The sequence below is a fragment of the Corvus hawaiiensis genome, chromosome 3, assembly GCF_020740725.1.
Source record: "Corvus hawaiiensis isolate bCorHaw1 chromosome 3, bCorHaw1.pri.cur, whole genome shotgun sequence".
In the NCBI taxonomy this organism is placed as follows: domain Eukaryota; kingdom Metazoa; phylum Chordata; class Aves; order Passeriformes; family Corvidae; genus Corvus; species Corvus hawaiiensis.
Window position 1 is genome coordinate 119,797,463 of NC_063215.1, and position 15,408 is coordinate 119,812,870.

General features: G+C 39.8%; 1 protein-coding gene across 21 annotated transcripts in view; it reads left to right on the forward strand.

Annotated features, from left to right (window-relative positions):
- CCDC88A (coiled-coil domain containing 88A) overlaps positions 1 to 15,408 on the forward strand; it is a 65,258-nt gene that overhangs the window by 14,809 nt on the left and 35,041 nt on the right. For 20 of the 21 annotated variants that reach the window (XM_048299100.1, XM_048299101.1, XM_048299103.1 and 17 more), the window contains 8 exons: positions 815 to 923; positions 4,569 to 4,638; positions 8,268 to 8,326; positions 8,932 to 9,015; positions 9,583 to 9,723; positions 10,863 to 11,032; positions 13,862 to 13,943; positions 14,523 to 14,681. In XM_048299100.1, coding sequence (XP_048155057.1) covers positions 815 to 923; positions 4,569 to 4,638; positions 8,268 to 8,326; positions 8,932 to 9,015; positions 9,583 to 9,723; positions 10,863 to 11,032; positions 13,862 to 13,943; positions 14,523 to 14,681 — 874 coding nt within the window. Of the gene's footprint in view, positions 1 to 814; positions 924 to 4,568; positions 4,639 to 5,214; positions 5,396 to 8,267; positions 8,327 to 8,931; positions 9,016 to 9,582; positions 9,724 to 10,862; positions 11,033 to 13,861; positions 13,944 to 14,522; positions 14,682 to 15,408 lie in introns of those variants that run through there. The other variant, XM_048299114.1, reaches the window with a different exon arrangement.

Sequence of the window (15,408 nt, forward strand, 5' to 3'; positions counted from 1 at the left end):
ATAATACCATTAAACATCAAAAGTTACATTGTGCAACTGTATCAAGAATCTTTGTAAAAGTGAGAAACTTCACATTGGCCATCCCTTACGAAATCTTTAAACATTTCAGAGAGTGTTGTTGGGGGGTGCTTTGATTCTGCCTGGTTTTCCATGAGAAATCCCAGTGAATGGTTGTAGTGCTGTCCTGTGTGTGTTAATAGCTCGGTGTGTTACAAGGTACTGAAGAAGGGTGACTCACCTGCATTTCCTCAGATCCTCTCTGCTTTGTGAAGGAAAAAGTGACTGATTTCCTCTTTGAAGCCAAGACAAACTGGAGAAAAATCTGGTAGTATATGACACTACATGACAAAAATTCCAATTAATACTCCTTTGTTGACGCATCTCAACGACCTGTAAATATATTTAAAATAGTGTAGTGTGTGCTGGCATGATGTGTTTCATATTCATCATCATTCTAAAAGTTAAAAATTACATTTTGTTTCTTGTGCCTCATGGTAGTAAAATAACATCATGTAGCCACAAAAACTTCCCTGTGAGACCCATTCCCTGGGAATTGTGGTGGGTGCTCCCAGTTTCAGGCTGCATTGATGGCAAACAAGAGTGTGGGCCTGGCTGGCTGTGTCAAAGACACATTTCAGGCTATTTCCATCTTCCACAACTCCTTATTGATCTGTGGAGAGGAGAACAAGGCATGGTAATCAAGACAAGGAATGGCTGTGCTGGCGCATTAACTATACCATTTGTTTTATACAGAAAGCTTTAAAGATTAATGTAGTGTGTGTTTCATGTATTCTTTTTTCTTTTCTTTTTGCAGCAATCCAAAGTCTGCTAATCAGAGGATAAACAAAAAAGTAAACAATGATGCATCATTAAGGATTCAAAATTTGTCTATTTTGGTGAAACAAATAAAAACTTACTATCAGGTCAGTAATTGTTGTCTTATGTTTTGCCTGGAATTATTTCTAAACTTTTTTCTATAGTTACGGCTTTGAGGGTAACAGGAATAAGATCATCAAGAGATATTTGTATGGATGGTTGTTTATATATCTGGTCAAATTTTTTATCACTATTTACAGCTATAAGGGTGGTGTGAACACACTTTTGTATGAATGATGGTCTCTTTATAGAATAGATACTTCGTGTGTTCAATTACTCCTGTAGTACATTAAGTACTATTGGTTGGTATCTTCTGAGTTGAAGTAAGTTTTGTGCCAGTGAGAGAGATTATTACATGTGCATTTAGTCTTGTAAATGGAATTTTTGTAAGAAAAACGTGGTGAAAGTTACTGGGCCTAGAATGAATTCGGGAATTTGTAGTAAACGCAGTGAGGATCTAAGTCAGAGCTGTGAAAGAGCCACTGAAGTTTTATGCCTTTTTTATGCTGCTCCTGTGCCTGCTGGGTGCTGAGCTGGATAGGATGTTGTACACATGGACGTGCCACAGCTGGGCACTGCAGCTGTCACCAGCGTCCCTTTAGTGTGGCTTTTAGTGTCCTTCCACACTTCCCTGCTCCTTCCTGCCAGGAGAGCCCAGACCTGGGAGAAAACCTTTGCTCTGCCTCTCCCCACACATCCTGGCCAGCCTGTGCTGCAGTCTGCTTCTCCTCCTGGGTACACACATAGCGTGTGCTTTCCAAAACTCCGAGTGCAGTGAGAATTCCCAGCTGTCACTGCCGTGACCAACCACGGAACATCTTCCCAGCACTTCCCATCCTTCTTTCCTTGGCAGCCTCTGTGCATGGATATATGTGTTGCCTGCTAAGGCCCATGTGCTTTTCCTTTTCCTAATGGAAGTCGTTTTCCACCAGGCATTAGTGTTCCACAACTGGTGCAACAGAAGGCACAAACACTGACAGGATTGATCTTTATTGGAACACAAAGCATTCCCTGTCCTGCACTGGCCTCATGGTATCGCCAGTCCAAGTCCTCCAGTATCGGGCAGAATTGCTGGCATTTAGGTACCTTTGGATGATTCAGGATTGTGGATGTTGCTCCAAACCTTTGTGATAGAAATAAGTTTATTAGAGCTTTTTTAAAATAAAAAAGTATTCTTATGTAAGAAATGTTAAAAACAGTCACCATGCCTTCAGTGGTCCAAGCTATATTAAACTGCCCTTTCAACTGTTTCACACAGTTTTCCCCCCTTTCCCTCCCCAGTCTTTCAGGGTTTTGATCACACGTGAGGGACCACGCAAACACTGAAGGGCTGGTGTTCTAGCAGGAGTAGAGGCATTTACTCTCCAAACTGGAGAGCTCCTTTGAATTCAAAATTGCTTTTTGCCTATGTAGATGTTCACTGCCCTCGTGCCTGCAGGGAGGTTTGTGCTTCGTGGTAGTGGAAGTGTTAAAGGATGGACTGTTTCACAGAGGGGTCAGTTGAGTTCCTGTCACCTGTGAAATTCCCCAAGGCAGGAAAGCTGGGGCTTGATGGATGCCTTGGAATCAATCTGAGAGGCCTCCCTTAGCCTGGGGTGAAGCAGGAGCCTCACACCCGAGTGCTCCTGAAAGCTGAGTGTACAGGCACCATGCCTGGGGGTGTTCCCTGGGGATGCCTGGGATCTCAGGGGAGGGAACAGGAGAGCACTCACTGTACTGAGAGAGGATATTATTGTGTTGGAATCAGACACTGATGAATGTGGGAATCTGGAATTTTTGCAGTGTGTTAACCTAACTCTTAACACTTCTCATTGTGAGCTTGTCCATGCTGGTTTGTTCCATGTGTTTTTACAACTGTGGAAAACCTTCTCCCAGTTTAGGGAATAATTGCATCAGTGTTGTGGATGTACTTGTCAAAAAGCCCGCACTGGTAGAATATAACATTCAAAATTAAGGTGTAATGTTAGATTGGTCAAGTTTATTTTGTTCCTGTGTCATCTTTGTTGTTCTCTGGAATTACAATTCCGGTCCTGAACCAGTAATTTGAGCGTGTACATTTCTGGGCAGGGTAAGAGTGTGGAGCTGTTCTCAGCAGTTAATTCAGGACTGTGATTCTAAATTTTTGGTGGGCTTGAAAGGTTTAATCCAGTGAGCTTCCGTGACACTCAGCAGATTTGACTGAGGATGTGAAAATCTTCAGTACAATAAATGCTAATGAACTGTCAAAGTTTGTGCAAGCTAACCCAGTGCTGAGGTTTAACACCGAGTGACAGAAAAGGTGTCAGACATCTCTGGAGCAAGGCAGGGGTGTTGTAAGGAAACAGTTGATCATGTCCATACAGGGCACATATTCTGGTAACTGCTGCTCATACTCTGCTTTATGTTACATGATCAGCTTTATGATAGCATCATGGAATTATCTGAGGTACTACCAAAAAAGACCCCCAAAAAACAACAAAAAGCCACTCTGAAAATACGTGATTTTCTTTCATAGTAGCTATCGATACTCAGTAAATTCCTTGTATTTTATCTGTTTTGTGTTGATTTAAAGCATTCTGTGGTGCACTTCATGTCTTGTTTCTATTTGAAAATTGTCTTTATCAAAGTCTGAGAAGTACAGGTGTCATGGTTGGTTGAAATTCATGGTATTTGAGGAGGTCAAAGCTGTTTTCTCCCTCCTTATAATTTGTCTTAGGCATGCCCAGAAGGAATGTATGTTTTGCAGTCTACTATTAATCAATTCCGATATGATTTTAATGTCCTGTATTAACTGATGGGAACTTTCAAGTACAGCTGTGGCTAATAATTTCTACAGGTGTTTTTAAAGAAATACAGGGTTTTTTTCAATTAGACCTAAAGCAAGTGGACTTGTGTTAGGTTTTTGCTTACAATATGACACCTGGTGTGTGCCTTGGACTCTTCTGGAATACATTTTTTTTGAGTAGGAACATTTTATATAGTAATGGATCTGTCACTGTGGAGAAACAAAAAGCCTGACTATAGGATGGGAATAAACATCTGGGAACAGGAGAAAGACTATTCTGCTTCAGGAGAATTAGACTCTGTCTAGACTGGGGATTTGACCCGATTACAGCCATTACAGGAGCTCCATTGATGGAATCCATGGAACAGATAGGCAGAGCTGCGGCCTGGTGTGTGGCATTTCCAAGCTGAAATTCCATGTGATTGTGCAGACAGGGGTTTGTACCTTTCTATTCACAGCTGGTCCAGTGTCACTGCAGCAAAAACCCCTGGGATTTTCACATCCACGTTTTGGTGAGGCCAAAGAAAGCGTGAAATAAAGGAAATGGATCCTTTGCAGTAGAAATGCACCTTAGAGCCAGTAAAACAAATGTGTATCAATACATTAGTCAGGGAAACATGAGCATAATAAATTTAAAGGGTTTTGCTTCATTCTGAGACTTGGGATCTCTTTGGCTTAAGATCCCTAAGCCAGCTCATTGCCACAAGAGGATTTTCCTGTGTGAGATGATTGTGCAAACCAGTAAAACAAGGCTTTTGTAGAAGTAACTTGTAAGTTTGATTTTTTTAATTGGAGTCCAAATAATTAAGTATTGAATGTCTATGCATGAAGTCCTGAAAAATACTAAACTATTTAATGAATACTAATTTCTCTTTAGTGGGTGTTGATGTACATATGATGTAAATAATGTTTTGATTAACTTCTATAGGAGACTTTGCAGCAGCTGATCATGATGTCTTTGCCAAATGTGCTAATAATTGGCAAGAATCCTTTTTCTGGTAAGTTTATTTTTGACTAAGGTAAAAATGTATGCTGGTGTGATAATTTATATTCTTTCACTGGAAATAAAATTCCTATAGGATTGAGCCTTTCAGCAGAAGATTGTGTAAATACTTTATCAGATAAGTGGTTTAATAATGATGAGTAATGATTTAATAATGATTTTCTTTGTCCATACTAAGGGTCCACACTGTAAAAAATGTGTTCTGCCCCAGCTTCAGCCCTGGCTGTCACTAGGATTTATACTGAGCCCGAGTGCATTTCCCAGCAACCAGGGAACCACTGATGGCACAAAGTTGAAGTTTCACGTACTCCCAGCTACTGCACTTTCACCTTTCTTTACCTATGTCACCGCTGAGGGAATTGGCAGTTCAGTGCATCTCACTTGATCCAGCTCCTAATCCTTGTTTTTCCTTCCCCCAAACTCTCCTGCTTCTCTTGCATCCTTACCTGAAAAATACTGCAATTACCTTCTTGCTTTCTCCCCTGAACTGACACTGTCTTCTCCATGCTCCCACCTTCTCTGCTTCCAGCTCTGAGAGTTGCAATTTTCAGACCAAGAAAATTAGCCTGTGTGGAGCCAGCTGACTATCCACAGCCACTTGGGAATCTCTGCACCATGCTCTCAATTCCAGAAGCACGGAGCAGACACACCTGGCCTGCATGGAGCCACTATGGATTGGGCAGAATTTATTTACTTGGGTCTAATGTGTCCCAGGTGTTCTCCTCCTGATGTTCTGACACCTCAGCAGAGAGGTCAGGAACTGCTCTAACAGGCTGTGTAGCTTCCCCTGGCTGTTTTTATTTCTTTGGGATGTCTTCTCTGCCATGCTTCTGTGTCTGTGGGCCAGGGGGTTCCTCATGAGCCAGAAGAACCATCTGTGTTTGCTCACTTCTCAATCCCAGGACACATAATGTTGGTATTTTCCGTATCCCATCTGCACATATCCCATCTCTGTAGGTATCTTGCTTTAATTCTTTTGGTTTTTACTTTCTGCTTCTGAATATTGCTGCTTTTGCTTCCGAGGTCACAGCTTTTTCAGTTTTTATATATGTGCAGCTGCTGTCATATGCACCAAGAAGTGTGAATGTGGTCTCTTCCTTTCCAAAAGAGCAGAATGCATTGTGCTTTTGTAACTTTGATTCCAGACTTTCTTAAGGCTTTCGAAAGACTCCGTGGATTTGCCTAGAAACCAGATTTACTGGGAAAACAGATTAGAAAAACCCAAGGTCATAGTATTGTTTTGTAGTTGACATTTTTTATTCTGTTCAAAATACTGAGAGAAAATGTCTTAACAATATTGTGTAGTATAAGATGACATTTTATGGAAAATGCACTATCAAACCCCACAGAGATAATATTGCATTCAGTTGTATACATTCAATTTTATGGTTTGGTCATTTTTAAGGAGTTGTCTTTGTGTTCCGGGATCTGTGGTTTGGCAGCTGGAACCTTTGCTGGTGTGTGCTTTGCTCTTCTATGGGGATGTTTTTGGATTTGTGAGAAAATTTGGACTTTCCTGTAGCGTAGCCCTCACATGGAAGAAAAATTGTTATGCTTGGACAACATTCTTGAAGGTATTTCAGATCCCTGCTGGAGTTCAGTCACAGAGTTTGGACTGAACCAGCAGATAGACCTGTTCTTTTGGGTTCTATCCAGAACCTTTCCCCTTTGAAAGTTAGGACTGCTCTTGCTGTGTCAGCTTGGAAAAGGATCTCATCCCTACTTGGATTTTTAAGCTTTTTTTGGGCAGTTGCAGGGAAATTAAACCTCAGTGACCTTTGGAGACACTTGCTGTGTAAATCTGGTTGCATCAAGGCAAGCCCTGGAGTAAAAGTCAATTCCCTGATAAAGACTTGGATTTGGTCCACTAAAACTTAGGCTGGAGGTGTGATTTTTCACAGGGATGTCTCCCAGTTTTTCCCCTTCACTTAAGGAGTGATGAGTAGAGAAATCTCGAAAGATGCCAAACTGCAGATGGCAGGAGCAGATACCAGAAGCAGTTGGCTTCTGGAGGAAAATGCAGGGAGAAGGCTGGAGTAGAGGTTTGGTAAAACGGGTCAGCAGGGATTTTATCAGGAAATATTTCCTGAGCTGATTGGCAGGAAGGCAGTTGGAGGAGAAAACTGGAGGACAGCAGCTACAGCCCGTGACTGTAAATGTTAAATTAAATTACAAAGGGATAATGATGAGTCAAAGGGGAAGGGGAAAGATTAAAGCAAGTTCATATTTCTGAGGGAGCAAGGCAGGGAAGGATGGAAGCCTGCGGAGGGTGGGAAAGGGATAAGAGTGAACACAGGGAGGATCAAACGGTGGCACAGGGTAGGGACAAAGTTCAGCAGCAGCTTGGAGGGTGTAGAAGAGAATCATCTATTTCTGTGGTTTTGATGGAGGAAAAGGAAGAAAAACATAGAAGATGACAGAAGCTGAGCTGGTTCAGTATTTTGCCCTGGTCCTTCGGGGAATGTGGGGGAGAGACAAGGAATCAATATTCAGGCAGGCATTTGAAAGCCAGTCAGGAGATGAAGAGTGAAGAGGAGCTCAGGGATTACTTAAAAATTTTAAAAGTGTGATTAATTTATTGGGATAAGTGAATGTAGGATATGAGCTGTTGGCATGGATTCCTCCTGTTCCACTATTCCTGTTAACCTTTATTGATAAGCCAGACAGGTGGAATTCCCCTTCCTCACCTGAAGCAGCTTCTGGTGAGACACATTCCGTGATGTTTTTTCTGTTTTGCCATAAAAGACTTCACAGCTCGAGCCTTTGGAACACAAAAAGTCTGAATAAATGATTAAAATTCTCCCATTTGAGTCCACATTTTTTGTAATGTGTTTATCCACCTGAGAAACCTCTCTGGAAAAACTCAAATATTCCATGCTCATTTGGATTATACACATTATGTAGCTCCCTCCAAAAGAAGCAGCTTGAGTCAACGCCTGAACTATTTTGTCATCCTTGAAGCATTTGCCTCATGGCATTTATGTTCTAGATATAGAATATATTTCTGTATTTAGTTGCAAGATGAGGACATTGTGAACGTAAAAAGTAAGAAACATTTTTATTAATCTGTAAAGAGTTCTTTAACTTAAGCTTCTTTAGGAGATTAAGATGCTTAAGGCCAGATTTGGAAACACATTTTGATTTTTTAGATGTGCAGATGAATATCTAATACAGCTTTGTAAGGAATTTAAATGAACTTGTCACCTAAGTGAAAGAATTTAAATGAACTTGTCACCTAAACTCTTCCAGCTTGGGAGTGGCAGATAATTTAAGCCCTTTTGTAACTATCTTGAGATACTCGAGATTACCGTTGAAAACTTGATTGTAGGTCTCCAAAGCACTTCTAAAAATGTCACTCTGAAGTTTTGCTTTTTGAAGGGCTGAATTTTTTTTTCCATTTGAAATTGTTATGGCTGTTGAGGTGTTTGTTAACTCTGGAAGTTGGCAGTTAATGGCGAAAAGGACTGAGCTGAAAGATGGGCTTTTCCTCCTCTGGTTGTTTTCTAAACTAGGTTAACATAAATTTTATGGAAATAAGGAGAAAACCTGGTGTTTTCTGAGGTATAGGGGAAGAAGCTCCAATTACAATCGCACAATTACCGTTTTTTCTTGTTTTCTTCTTAGAACCAGGTACTGAAGAAGTAAAAAAGCTCCTCCTGCTTTTGCTTGGTTGTGCAGTTCAGGTAGGTTTAATTATGGTTGTGTCTCTATGAAATTTTTGAGTTACTGATCTCTTTTCTTATTATTTTAATACTTGGGGTGGTGGTATAAAACTTTTCTTCCTTTGGTGGTACAGTTGGATTCCTTGAAAAATCTGAACATTCTGACAATTAAAATGGCTACAACCCTACACCTCTTATTGCACAAATACCTCCAACTGTGTATGTAGGATTTCTAATGGGTTACTAATTTCAATAGTGTTAATTTACCTGATATTGTAAAGGAAGGAAGGAAATGCTAAAGCACTGAAAATTCACTTACTGCAGCTATTTTTGTGTTTTTAATAAACCACAAAATTTGAATAAGTAACAATTTCAAGAAACCGCTTCCTTAACCCATTTCAATTTGTTTTCCTTGTATCATTTAATTAGTGTTGAAAGTTATAATTACTGTAGCATGGCACAAATTACAGATTTACTGGTCACCAGAATTATTGGATGATAATTTAGCCATGTGACCATTGCAATGTCAGCTTTATAAGTTTAAGCTCTTTGAAATACAAAAGAGGAGTGAAAATACTTGTGATTATACATACAAATGTGTATAAAATAGATGTCTCTATTTTTAGTGTCAGAAAAAAGAAGAATTTATTGAAAGAATCCAAAGTCTGGATTTTGATACCAGAGCAGCTGTTGCAGCCCATATTCAGGAGGTATTTTGGGGTTTTTCTGCTTTTAATATTGGGGGGTTTTTTGAGATGAGCTGTTGTATTGCAGGAAGGGGAGCTGCACATGTTCAATGGCAAGTAAATCAAGTATGTGATTTGCATATTGAGTGGTTGTACTAAGCAAAAAAAGGCTTTTATTTTTTCACTCGATTCACCAAAAGATTTCATGATTGAGCATTTTTGGATTATATTTTTGGAGCAGTACCAGAAAGCAAGTTTGTTGCTTTAAGGGTTTCTTAGTTACATGCAGCAAATTTAGTTTAGTGGAATCTTTGTATGCAAATTTATTTATAAAATACAATTCCAATCAATGTATGTGGTAGGTAATTTATAATACATCATTGTCACCTTGCCAGAAGGAACAAGGTGCTGCTTCCGGATAGATGAAAACCCCCCTCCATTTCATATAATTTAATATATTTTAAATGGGTATTTTCATACCTTGTATAGAGAATTTAACCTGTAGAGTTGCAGCTGTATTTTCTTTATGCTTCCTTTCTACTCTTAAAATTCCAAGAGGAAGTTTTTTCTCTTTCATTTCACCCCATGTAGGTAACTCATAATCAGGAAAATGTGTTTGACCTGCAGTGGATGGATGTCATTGTGCTGACACAAGAGTATGTTGAACCTCTCCTGAAAAATATGGCATTGCATTTAAAAAGACTTATAGATGAAAGAGATGAGCACTCAGAGGTATGGATGTGGGTTGGTGCTTAAGAGAAATACAAGAAATCTTTTTTTTTTTTGGAGATGATGCAGCTCAGGATGTTTCTAACTAACAGTTTCATTTTCTTCTGACATGTTAAAGCAAGGCTTCCTGACTGCCAGAAAGTTGTTTCAGGGAGTTCCTTTGTGCAATTTTTTAAATAAATGTAGGAAAGTTAAAGTAGGAAGGATAGCAGGTGGTATTTTCTGTGTAACTGAAATGTGAAATAACTTCAACATTCATCTGTAGCTGAAAACAGAAAATCCAAAGCTGTTTCAGCTGCATTTACCAGGAATCAATAACCCATCAATTTGCAAGCCAATCACTGAAAGCTGCCTGTTCTATTCCTGTATCCTGTTGTCCAGGTTTGAGGGGGATAAAGCAGAATCCATACCAGGAGAGGACGTGTTGCAGGCGTATCATGAGGCACAGTTGTTGTACCGTGTCAGAATCAAGGAACAGAATTGTATTTAATAAAAATTACAAGTTATGAATCATCTCGGTGGTCCCAGATTTGCCCCTCAGTAGAGTGCATATGTCAGTGTTGCAATTATTCCAGATATTCCTTTGACATTTTTTCCAGATCACAGCCTTGACAGGAGTAAAACAGAGGGTAGGGGATGGCGGTGATGCCTTTGTGCAAAGGAAAAAACAAAGGAAAAATACCTTAAACTACAAGAGATGTTCATATTAGGCTAACCCCTTTATTTATAGGAGGAAATAGGGATGTTCCTGTAGGTCTGATGTTTTATTTAGTTGTTAAGGATGCTGCTGCTCACTGAAGAGCACAACTTTGCTTAGAGATACACGTTTATTTTCAAGAGGTGGTGGTTTTCAAGGAATTCACACCATTCATTACCCAGTCCATTCTGAGCACTGGTCATTTTGTGGGCTTAAAAGTCTAAATCTAAAATGAAAAATAAAATTTCAGATAGCCAGATGGTCCTGTGCAAGAGCTGCAGCTCTTTACTTTGGGTGTAGAGGTGCAAGTAGAGCTTCTGTCTTCTTCTGTGGCCAAAACCTTTCCATCATTCTGGTGCCATTCCAGTGTCTGATATGAATGATACACTCCGAGATGGCTCTGTGAATGCCACTCTGGACTTTTGCCTGTGCTCTGCTTCCCCAGACCATCATTGAGCTGTCAGAGGAGCGGGACTGTCTCCGTTTCCTGCCTCACGCGTCGGCGGCGCAGTCCCCGTGCGGCTCCCCCGGCATGAAGCGCACGGAGAGCCGGCAGCACCTGAGCGTGGAGCTCGCTGACGCCAAGGCCAAGATCAGGAGGCTTAGGCAGGAGCTGTGAGTACCAATACACACTCAAATCCTTTCAAAATGCACACTTCTAGTCCTCTTTGACCAATTCTTCATCCTTTCAAGTGGTAAATTACAGCTTTAAATGCTTCTTTTAGTTGTTGCTTCCCAGGAGGGGTGTTTTTATAATACAAGAAGATTTGTGGACCCATGGGACAAATACAACTTTTCATCTGTGTTTGTCTCTGTTTGTATTCATAATGGTATTTTGACCTAAATTTTACACTCTGGTGTCCCTGAAATTGGGGAATAAAGGTGGAAGTCTCACAAATCTCAGCCTTTTGTTCTCAAACCAGGTGGTCATTAAAAGGAGATGGTGCAGGAGGGATTCCTTCTCAGTGGCATGATTAGGTGACCTGTTTCCAACAGGAAATATTTACCTATGGTTCATTCATGGTTTAATTTCATTGCAGATAGGACAAAAACTTTCCATTAGAATGATTTCCTGTTCCCCACCTCTTTGTTCCTGTGTAAAAGATTTCTTGTCTGCACAACACGTACTTGCCCCTGAAAACTACTCCTGATTCAGTAGGTTTCTCTGGGCACTTTGTCTTCATGGTCAAGGAGCAAATCTGAGCAGAGTGAGGAGTTACTTAAAGAGAAGATCAATAACAGACCTGTGGAGAATCTGCTTCTCCCTGTAGCAATGTGTCAGTTGTTTTAGCAGAGTGAAGTGTGTGTGTGTGTTCTGAATTAAAATGCTAAATCTGAAGAGATTCAATATGTGTGGAAACAGCACGAATAAAGATTTTTTAAATTCAGCAATGGAGAGAGGAGACAGGTAAATTCAATTACAAGCTGAAGGTGGCATAAGTCGCAATTCCCAGTTTGTTGACCAGATCATTTCTAGCTGGCTGGATTAAGGATCTTGTTGATTTAGTCCGAGGATCCCCTTCCCCCACTGCAGCGTGGTCTCCATGAGGAACAGAGGACAAAAGATAGGGCTCTTTTTTCCTGATGTCTGTATTATTATGTGTCTCCTGCAATGAGCCCGCCCAGGATATTCTATAAACAGCTGCACCAAGAAAATTAGTGAAAAAATTGCTGTTATTAGTTTGATTGACAGTTAATAGATAGCCTAAACAGTGAACACTGGTATGTTCTGTATAATTTAGTCCAATCCTCTCCAGTCTGTAGCTGAAGCGTGCAATTAGGGCAACACTGATGGCTCAGAACAGTCCACATTTTGCACTCTTACTTGAATTCAGTTGGTAAATAAATTCCCTTTACATGTAGCAGTATTTTAAAATATCAGATGGATGAATTAACTTCTGTCTGCAGTATTTGGTGTTAAATGCTGCATCTATTTGATAAATTTAAAATTGCTTTAATTCCAGACTTGAAAATACTCAGCGTAAAATTTATTTATAATCTGGTTTTGGCAGTGAACCTTCATACCTGGTTTAATATGCACTGTAGCTGATGTAATTTCATATAAAAGGTCTGTAAAGATGATTTTTCAGTTGGATGCAAACCAGGGAATATAGAAACTCCAAAGCTGGAAATTGCACACCTCATTTTCTGAGTGCTGAGTTCTGTGTGTTCCCGTGTAGAACAATCACAGGAATATGGATGCTGATGGAAAAGTTACAGAAATCAGGAATACATTTCTGTTTGTGCCTGGTTTCTGAGCACCTCTGGAGGGGGAGAGCTGTGACAGGGATGTTGCAGTGAGCTGTGCAAAGCTGAACCTCCTGTGCTTGTAGGCTCAGTGACCTTTTCCAAACAATGTCTGGTTGTAAAAAGATCATTCATGGTGAAATTGGCTCATTTTTAAAAACAACTGCTCTAGTTTTGTTTGAAACATACCTATTCTTTGTTGGTATGATTGTTTTGAGATTGTATTATACATGGCAGTCCATTAAAGTCTCTTACTTCCCCCTTTTCTACTTTTGTGTCTTACTTGTATTCCAGAATGTGAAATACACAGTAACACATTTGTGTATGTAATACATCTTTTAAGAATATTCAATATTGGCAGGTTTTTCAATAGCAAATACTTTTTGTTCTGAGGTGCAGTTGAATGTTGAACATCAGGTATTCTTTGTCTGTGAGAGAATTAAATATTTCCTTTGCACTTAGTCATGGTTTAACAAACTCATCTTTCAAAGATTGAGAAATGAGTTGGAAGTTAAGAATGAGTCCTGTAGGAATTGCAACATTCTACGTCAAATTGGTTTTAGCACAGGTTTCTGAGTAGACTAAAACAGACACTGTGTTGTTTCCATAAAATTAAAATTCATTATGTGTTTCATGAAATTACTGAGCTTATTAAGCAGTATCTTCTTCAGCTGAGTAGACACCTAAAAACCTTGATTCTTCTCTGCAAGAAAAAAAGGAATTATGAATCTACAGAAGTGCTTTTAAAATTGGCTTTATATGATTGTGACAAGGGGTTTAGTGTCTGGTTCTCCTGGAAAGAATCTGGGCCTTTTGAATGTATGTTTTGACATTATTCTGAGTTGACTTTTGGATGTGAATCTCCTGGTACACATTCATGTGTATTGTCTGTGGTTTGTTAGCAAAAATCCCTTATTGCAAGAATTCCTTTCTTGCACCCTGTTTTCTACCCTGCATGAGTAGGAAACAACAATTTAAAGGACTACAAAAAGACTTAACATTTAAAATATTAGATAAAGACTTAAACCAAAAGAATAACTAAGTCATAACGGCAACCCTAAATTTTATACTCTGATGTCCCTGAAATTGTGGGTTAAAGGTGGAAGCCTCACAAATCTCAGCATTTCGTTCTCAAACCTGGTGATCATTAGCAGGTTTCATGGCCATGTTTAACTGGTTTGTGTTTTCTCTTCTAAGTGAGGAAAAGACTGAGCAGCTGCTTGACTGTAAACAAGAACTGGAACAGATGGAAGCTGAACTGAAGAGACTTCAGCAAGAGGTGTGGGTTTAATAATTTTATTATTTAAAAAAAAGTTGCCACCACCAGAACAATTCACCACTCTTTCTTTGATATTAAGTATGTTTCCATGTTTCTTTTTTTTTATTTTGCACTCTGAACCTGATCTTGTGTCATTTATTCCTTTATTTGGTATATTATGATGGAAAAAAGTGTCCTGACTTAGGTTAGTATTTCTTCTCTAATATTTTTGTTTCAACAGTCAAGCAATTTGCCCCCAGTGCATCCTCTGGGAGGATTTTCTTAAAATGAAAGCGCTCTAGTTTTGTCTGGTTTTTCTTTATACTTTGTGTGTCAATAATGAGGGAAAAACCCCTAAATACATACATAAATATGCAACACACAAAACTACAGTGAGTCCTTGAAAAAGGCCAATGCAGTTTCCTTGGAAATACGTCATCTGAACGAACCCTCTGAAATACATTCTACTGTTCCTTTGTGTTTCTCAGAATTAACTGATACCTCTCTGCATTACCCTGATTTAAACAATGAAGATCTGTGTTATCCTTTACCACGTCCTGTCCAGCCTTACCTTTATTTCTGTGTCTCCCTTTGTGCCAGAACATGAACCTGCTGTCGGATGCCCGCTCTGCCAGGGTGTACAGGGATGAGCTGGACGCGCTCCGGGAGAAGGCGATCCGAGTGGACAAGCTGGAGAGTGAAGTCAGCCGCTACAAGGAGAGGCTCCATGACATTGAGTTCTACAAAGCCAGGGTGGAGGTGAGTAAATCCAGGGAAAAAGTCATCCACAACCACCGTTTTTCTCTTGGCTGGGGCTTTTTCAAAGCTTTTTTGGAGATTAAAACATTGGATTTGAAAAAGGGTTGCAGCTTCTTGCTCTGGGATATGGCAGTCAGGTTTTTGTGACAAACTGCGGTTTTTAGGGAATTGTCTCCATGTCTAATGGCATGGAGGTCAGCAGTGTTCACCGTAGCTCTAAGCTAGCAAGGCCAGTGGAAGCCTCTGTGAAGGATGGGTTGAGAAACCCACGGAGGAATTAATTCAAAAGATGCTATAAATATAATAATTTCTTTCTCCTCCTGTAGGTCTCCTAAGGGAAGGCAATTTTCTAAGTCAAGTGTTGAGGAAATACAGGCTGTTCACATAAATGAGTACGGGACAATGGCATAAAATACACTAAAAAAAGATGTGCCAACACCAGGCAAGGGGAACTTAGAGTTCTGCCATGAGTTAGTGATTTAGGAGTCAAATCAACATGCAGGAATTTTTCAGGCCATCATTCTGTCTGTAAATGCCAAATTTGATGGGCAAGTGCCATATGGCATAAGAAATTAGTAAAGGAAAGCAGACTGGTATACAGGATTTGACAACAGTGGAAGTTTCATTTTCATAGACTGTTTGAACTAATAAACCCCCTAAAATTTGTTTATATGTTTTCATTGCTTGTAAACTATTGTTTATTTCAAGCATACTTTAATGCAGATAG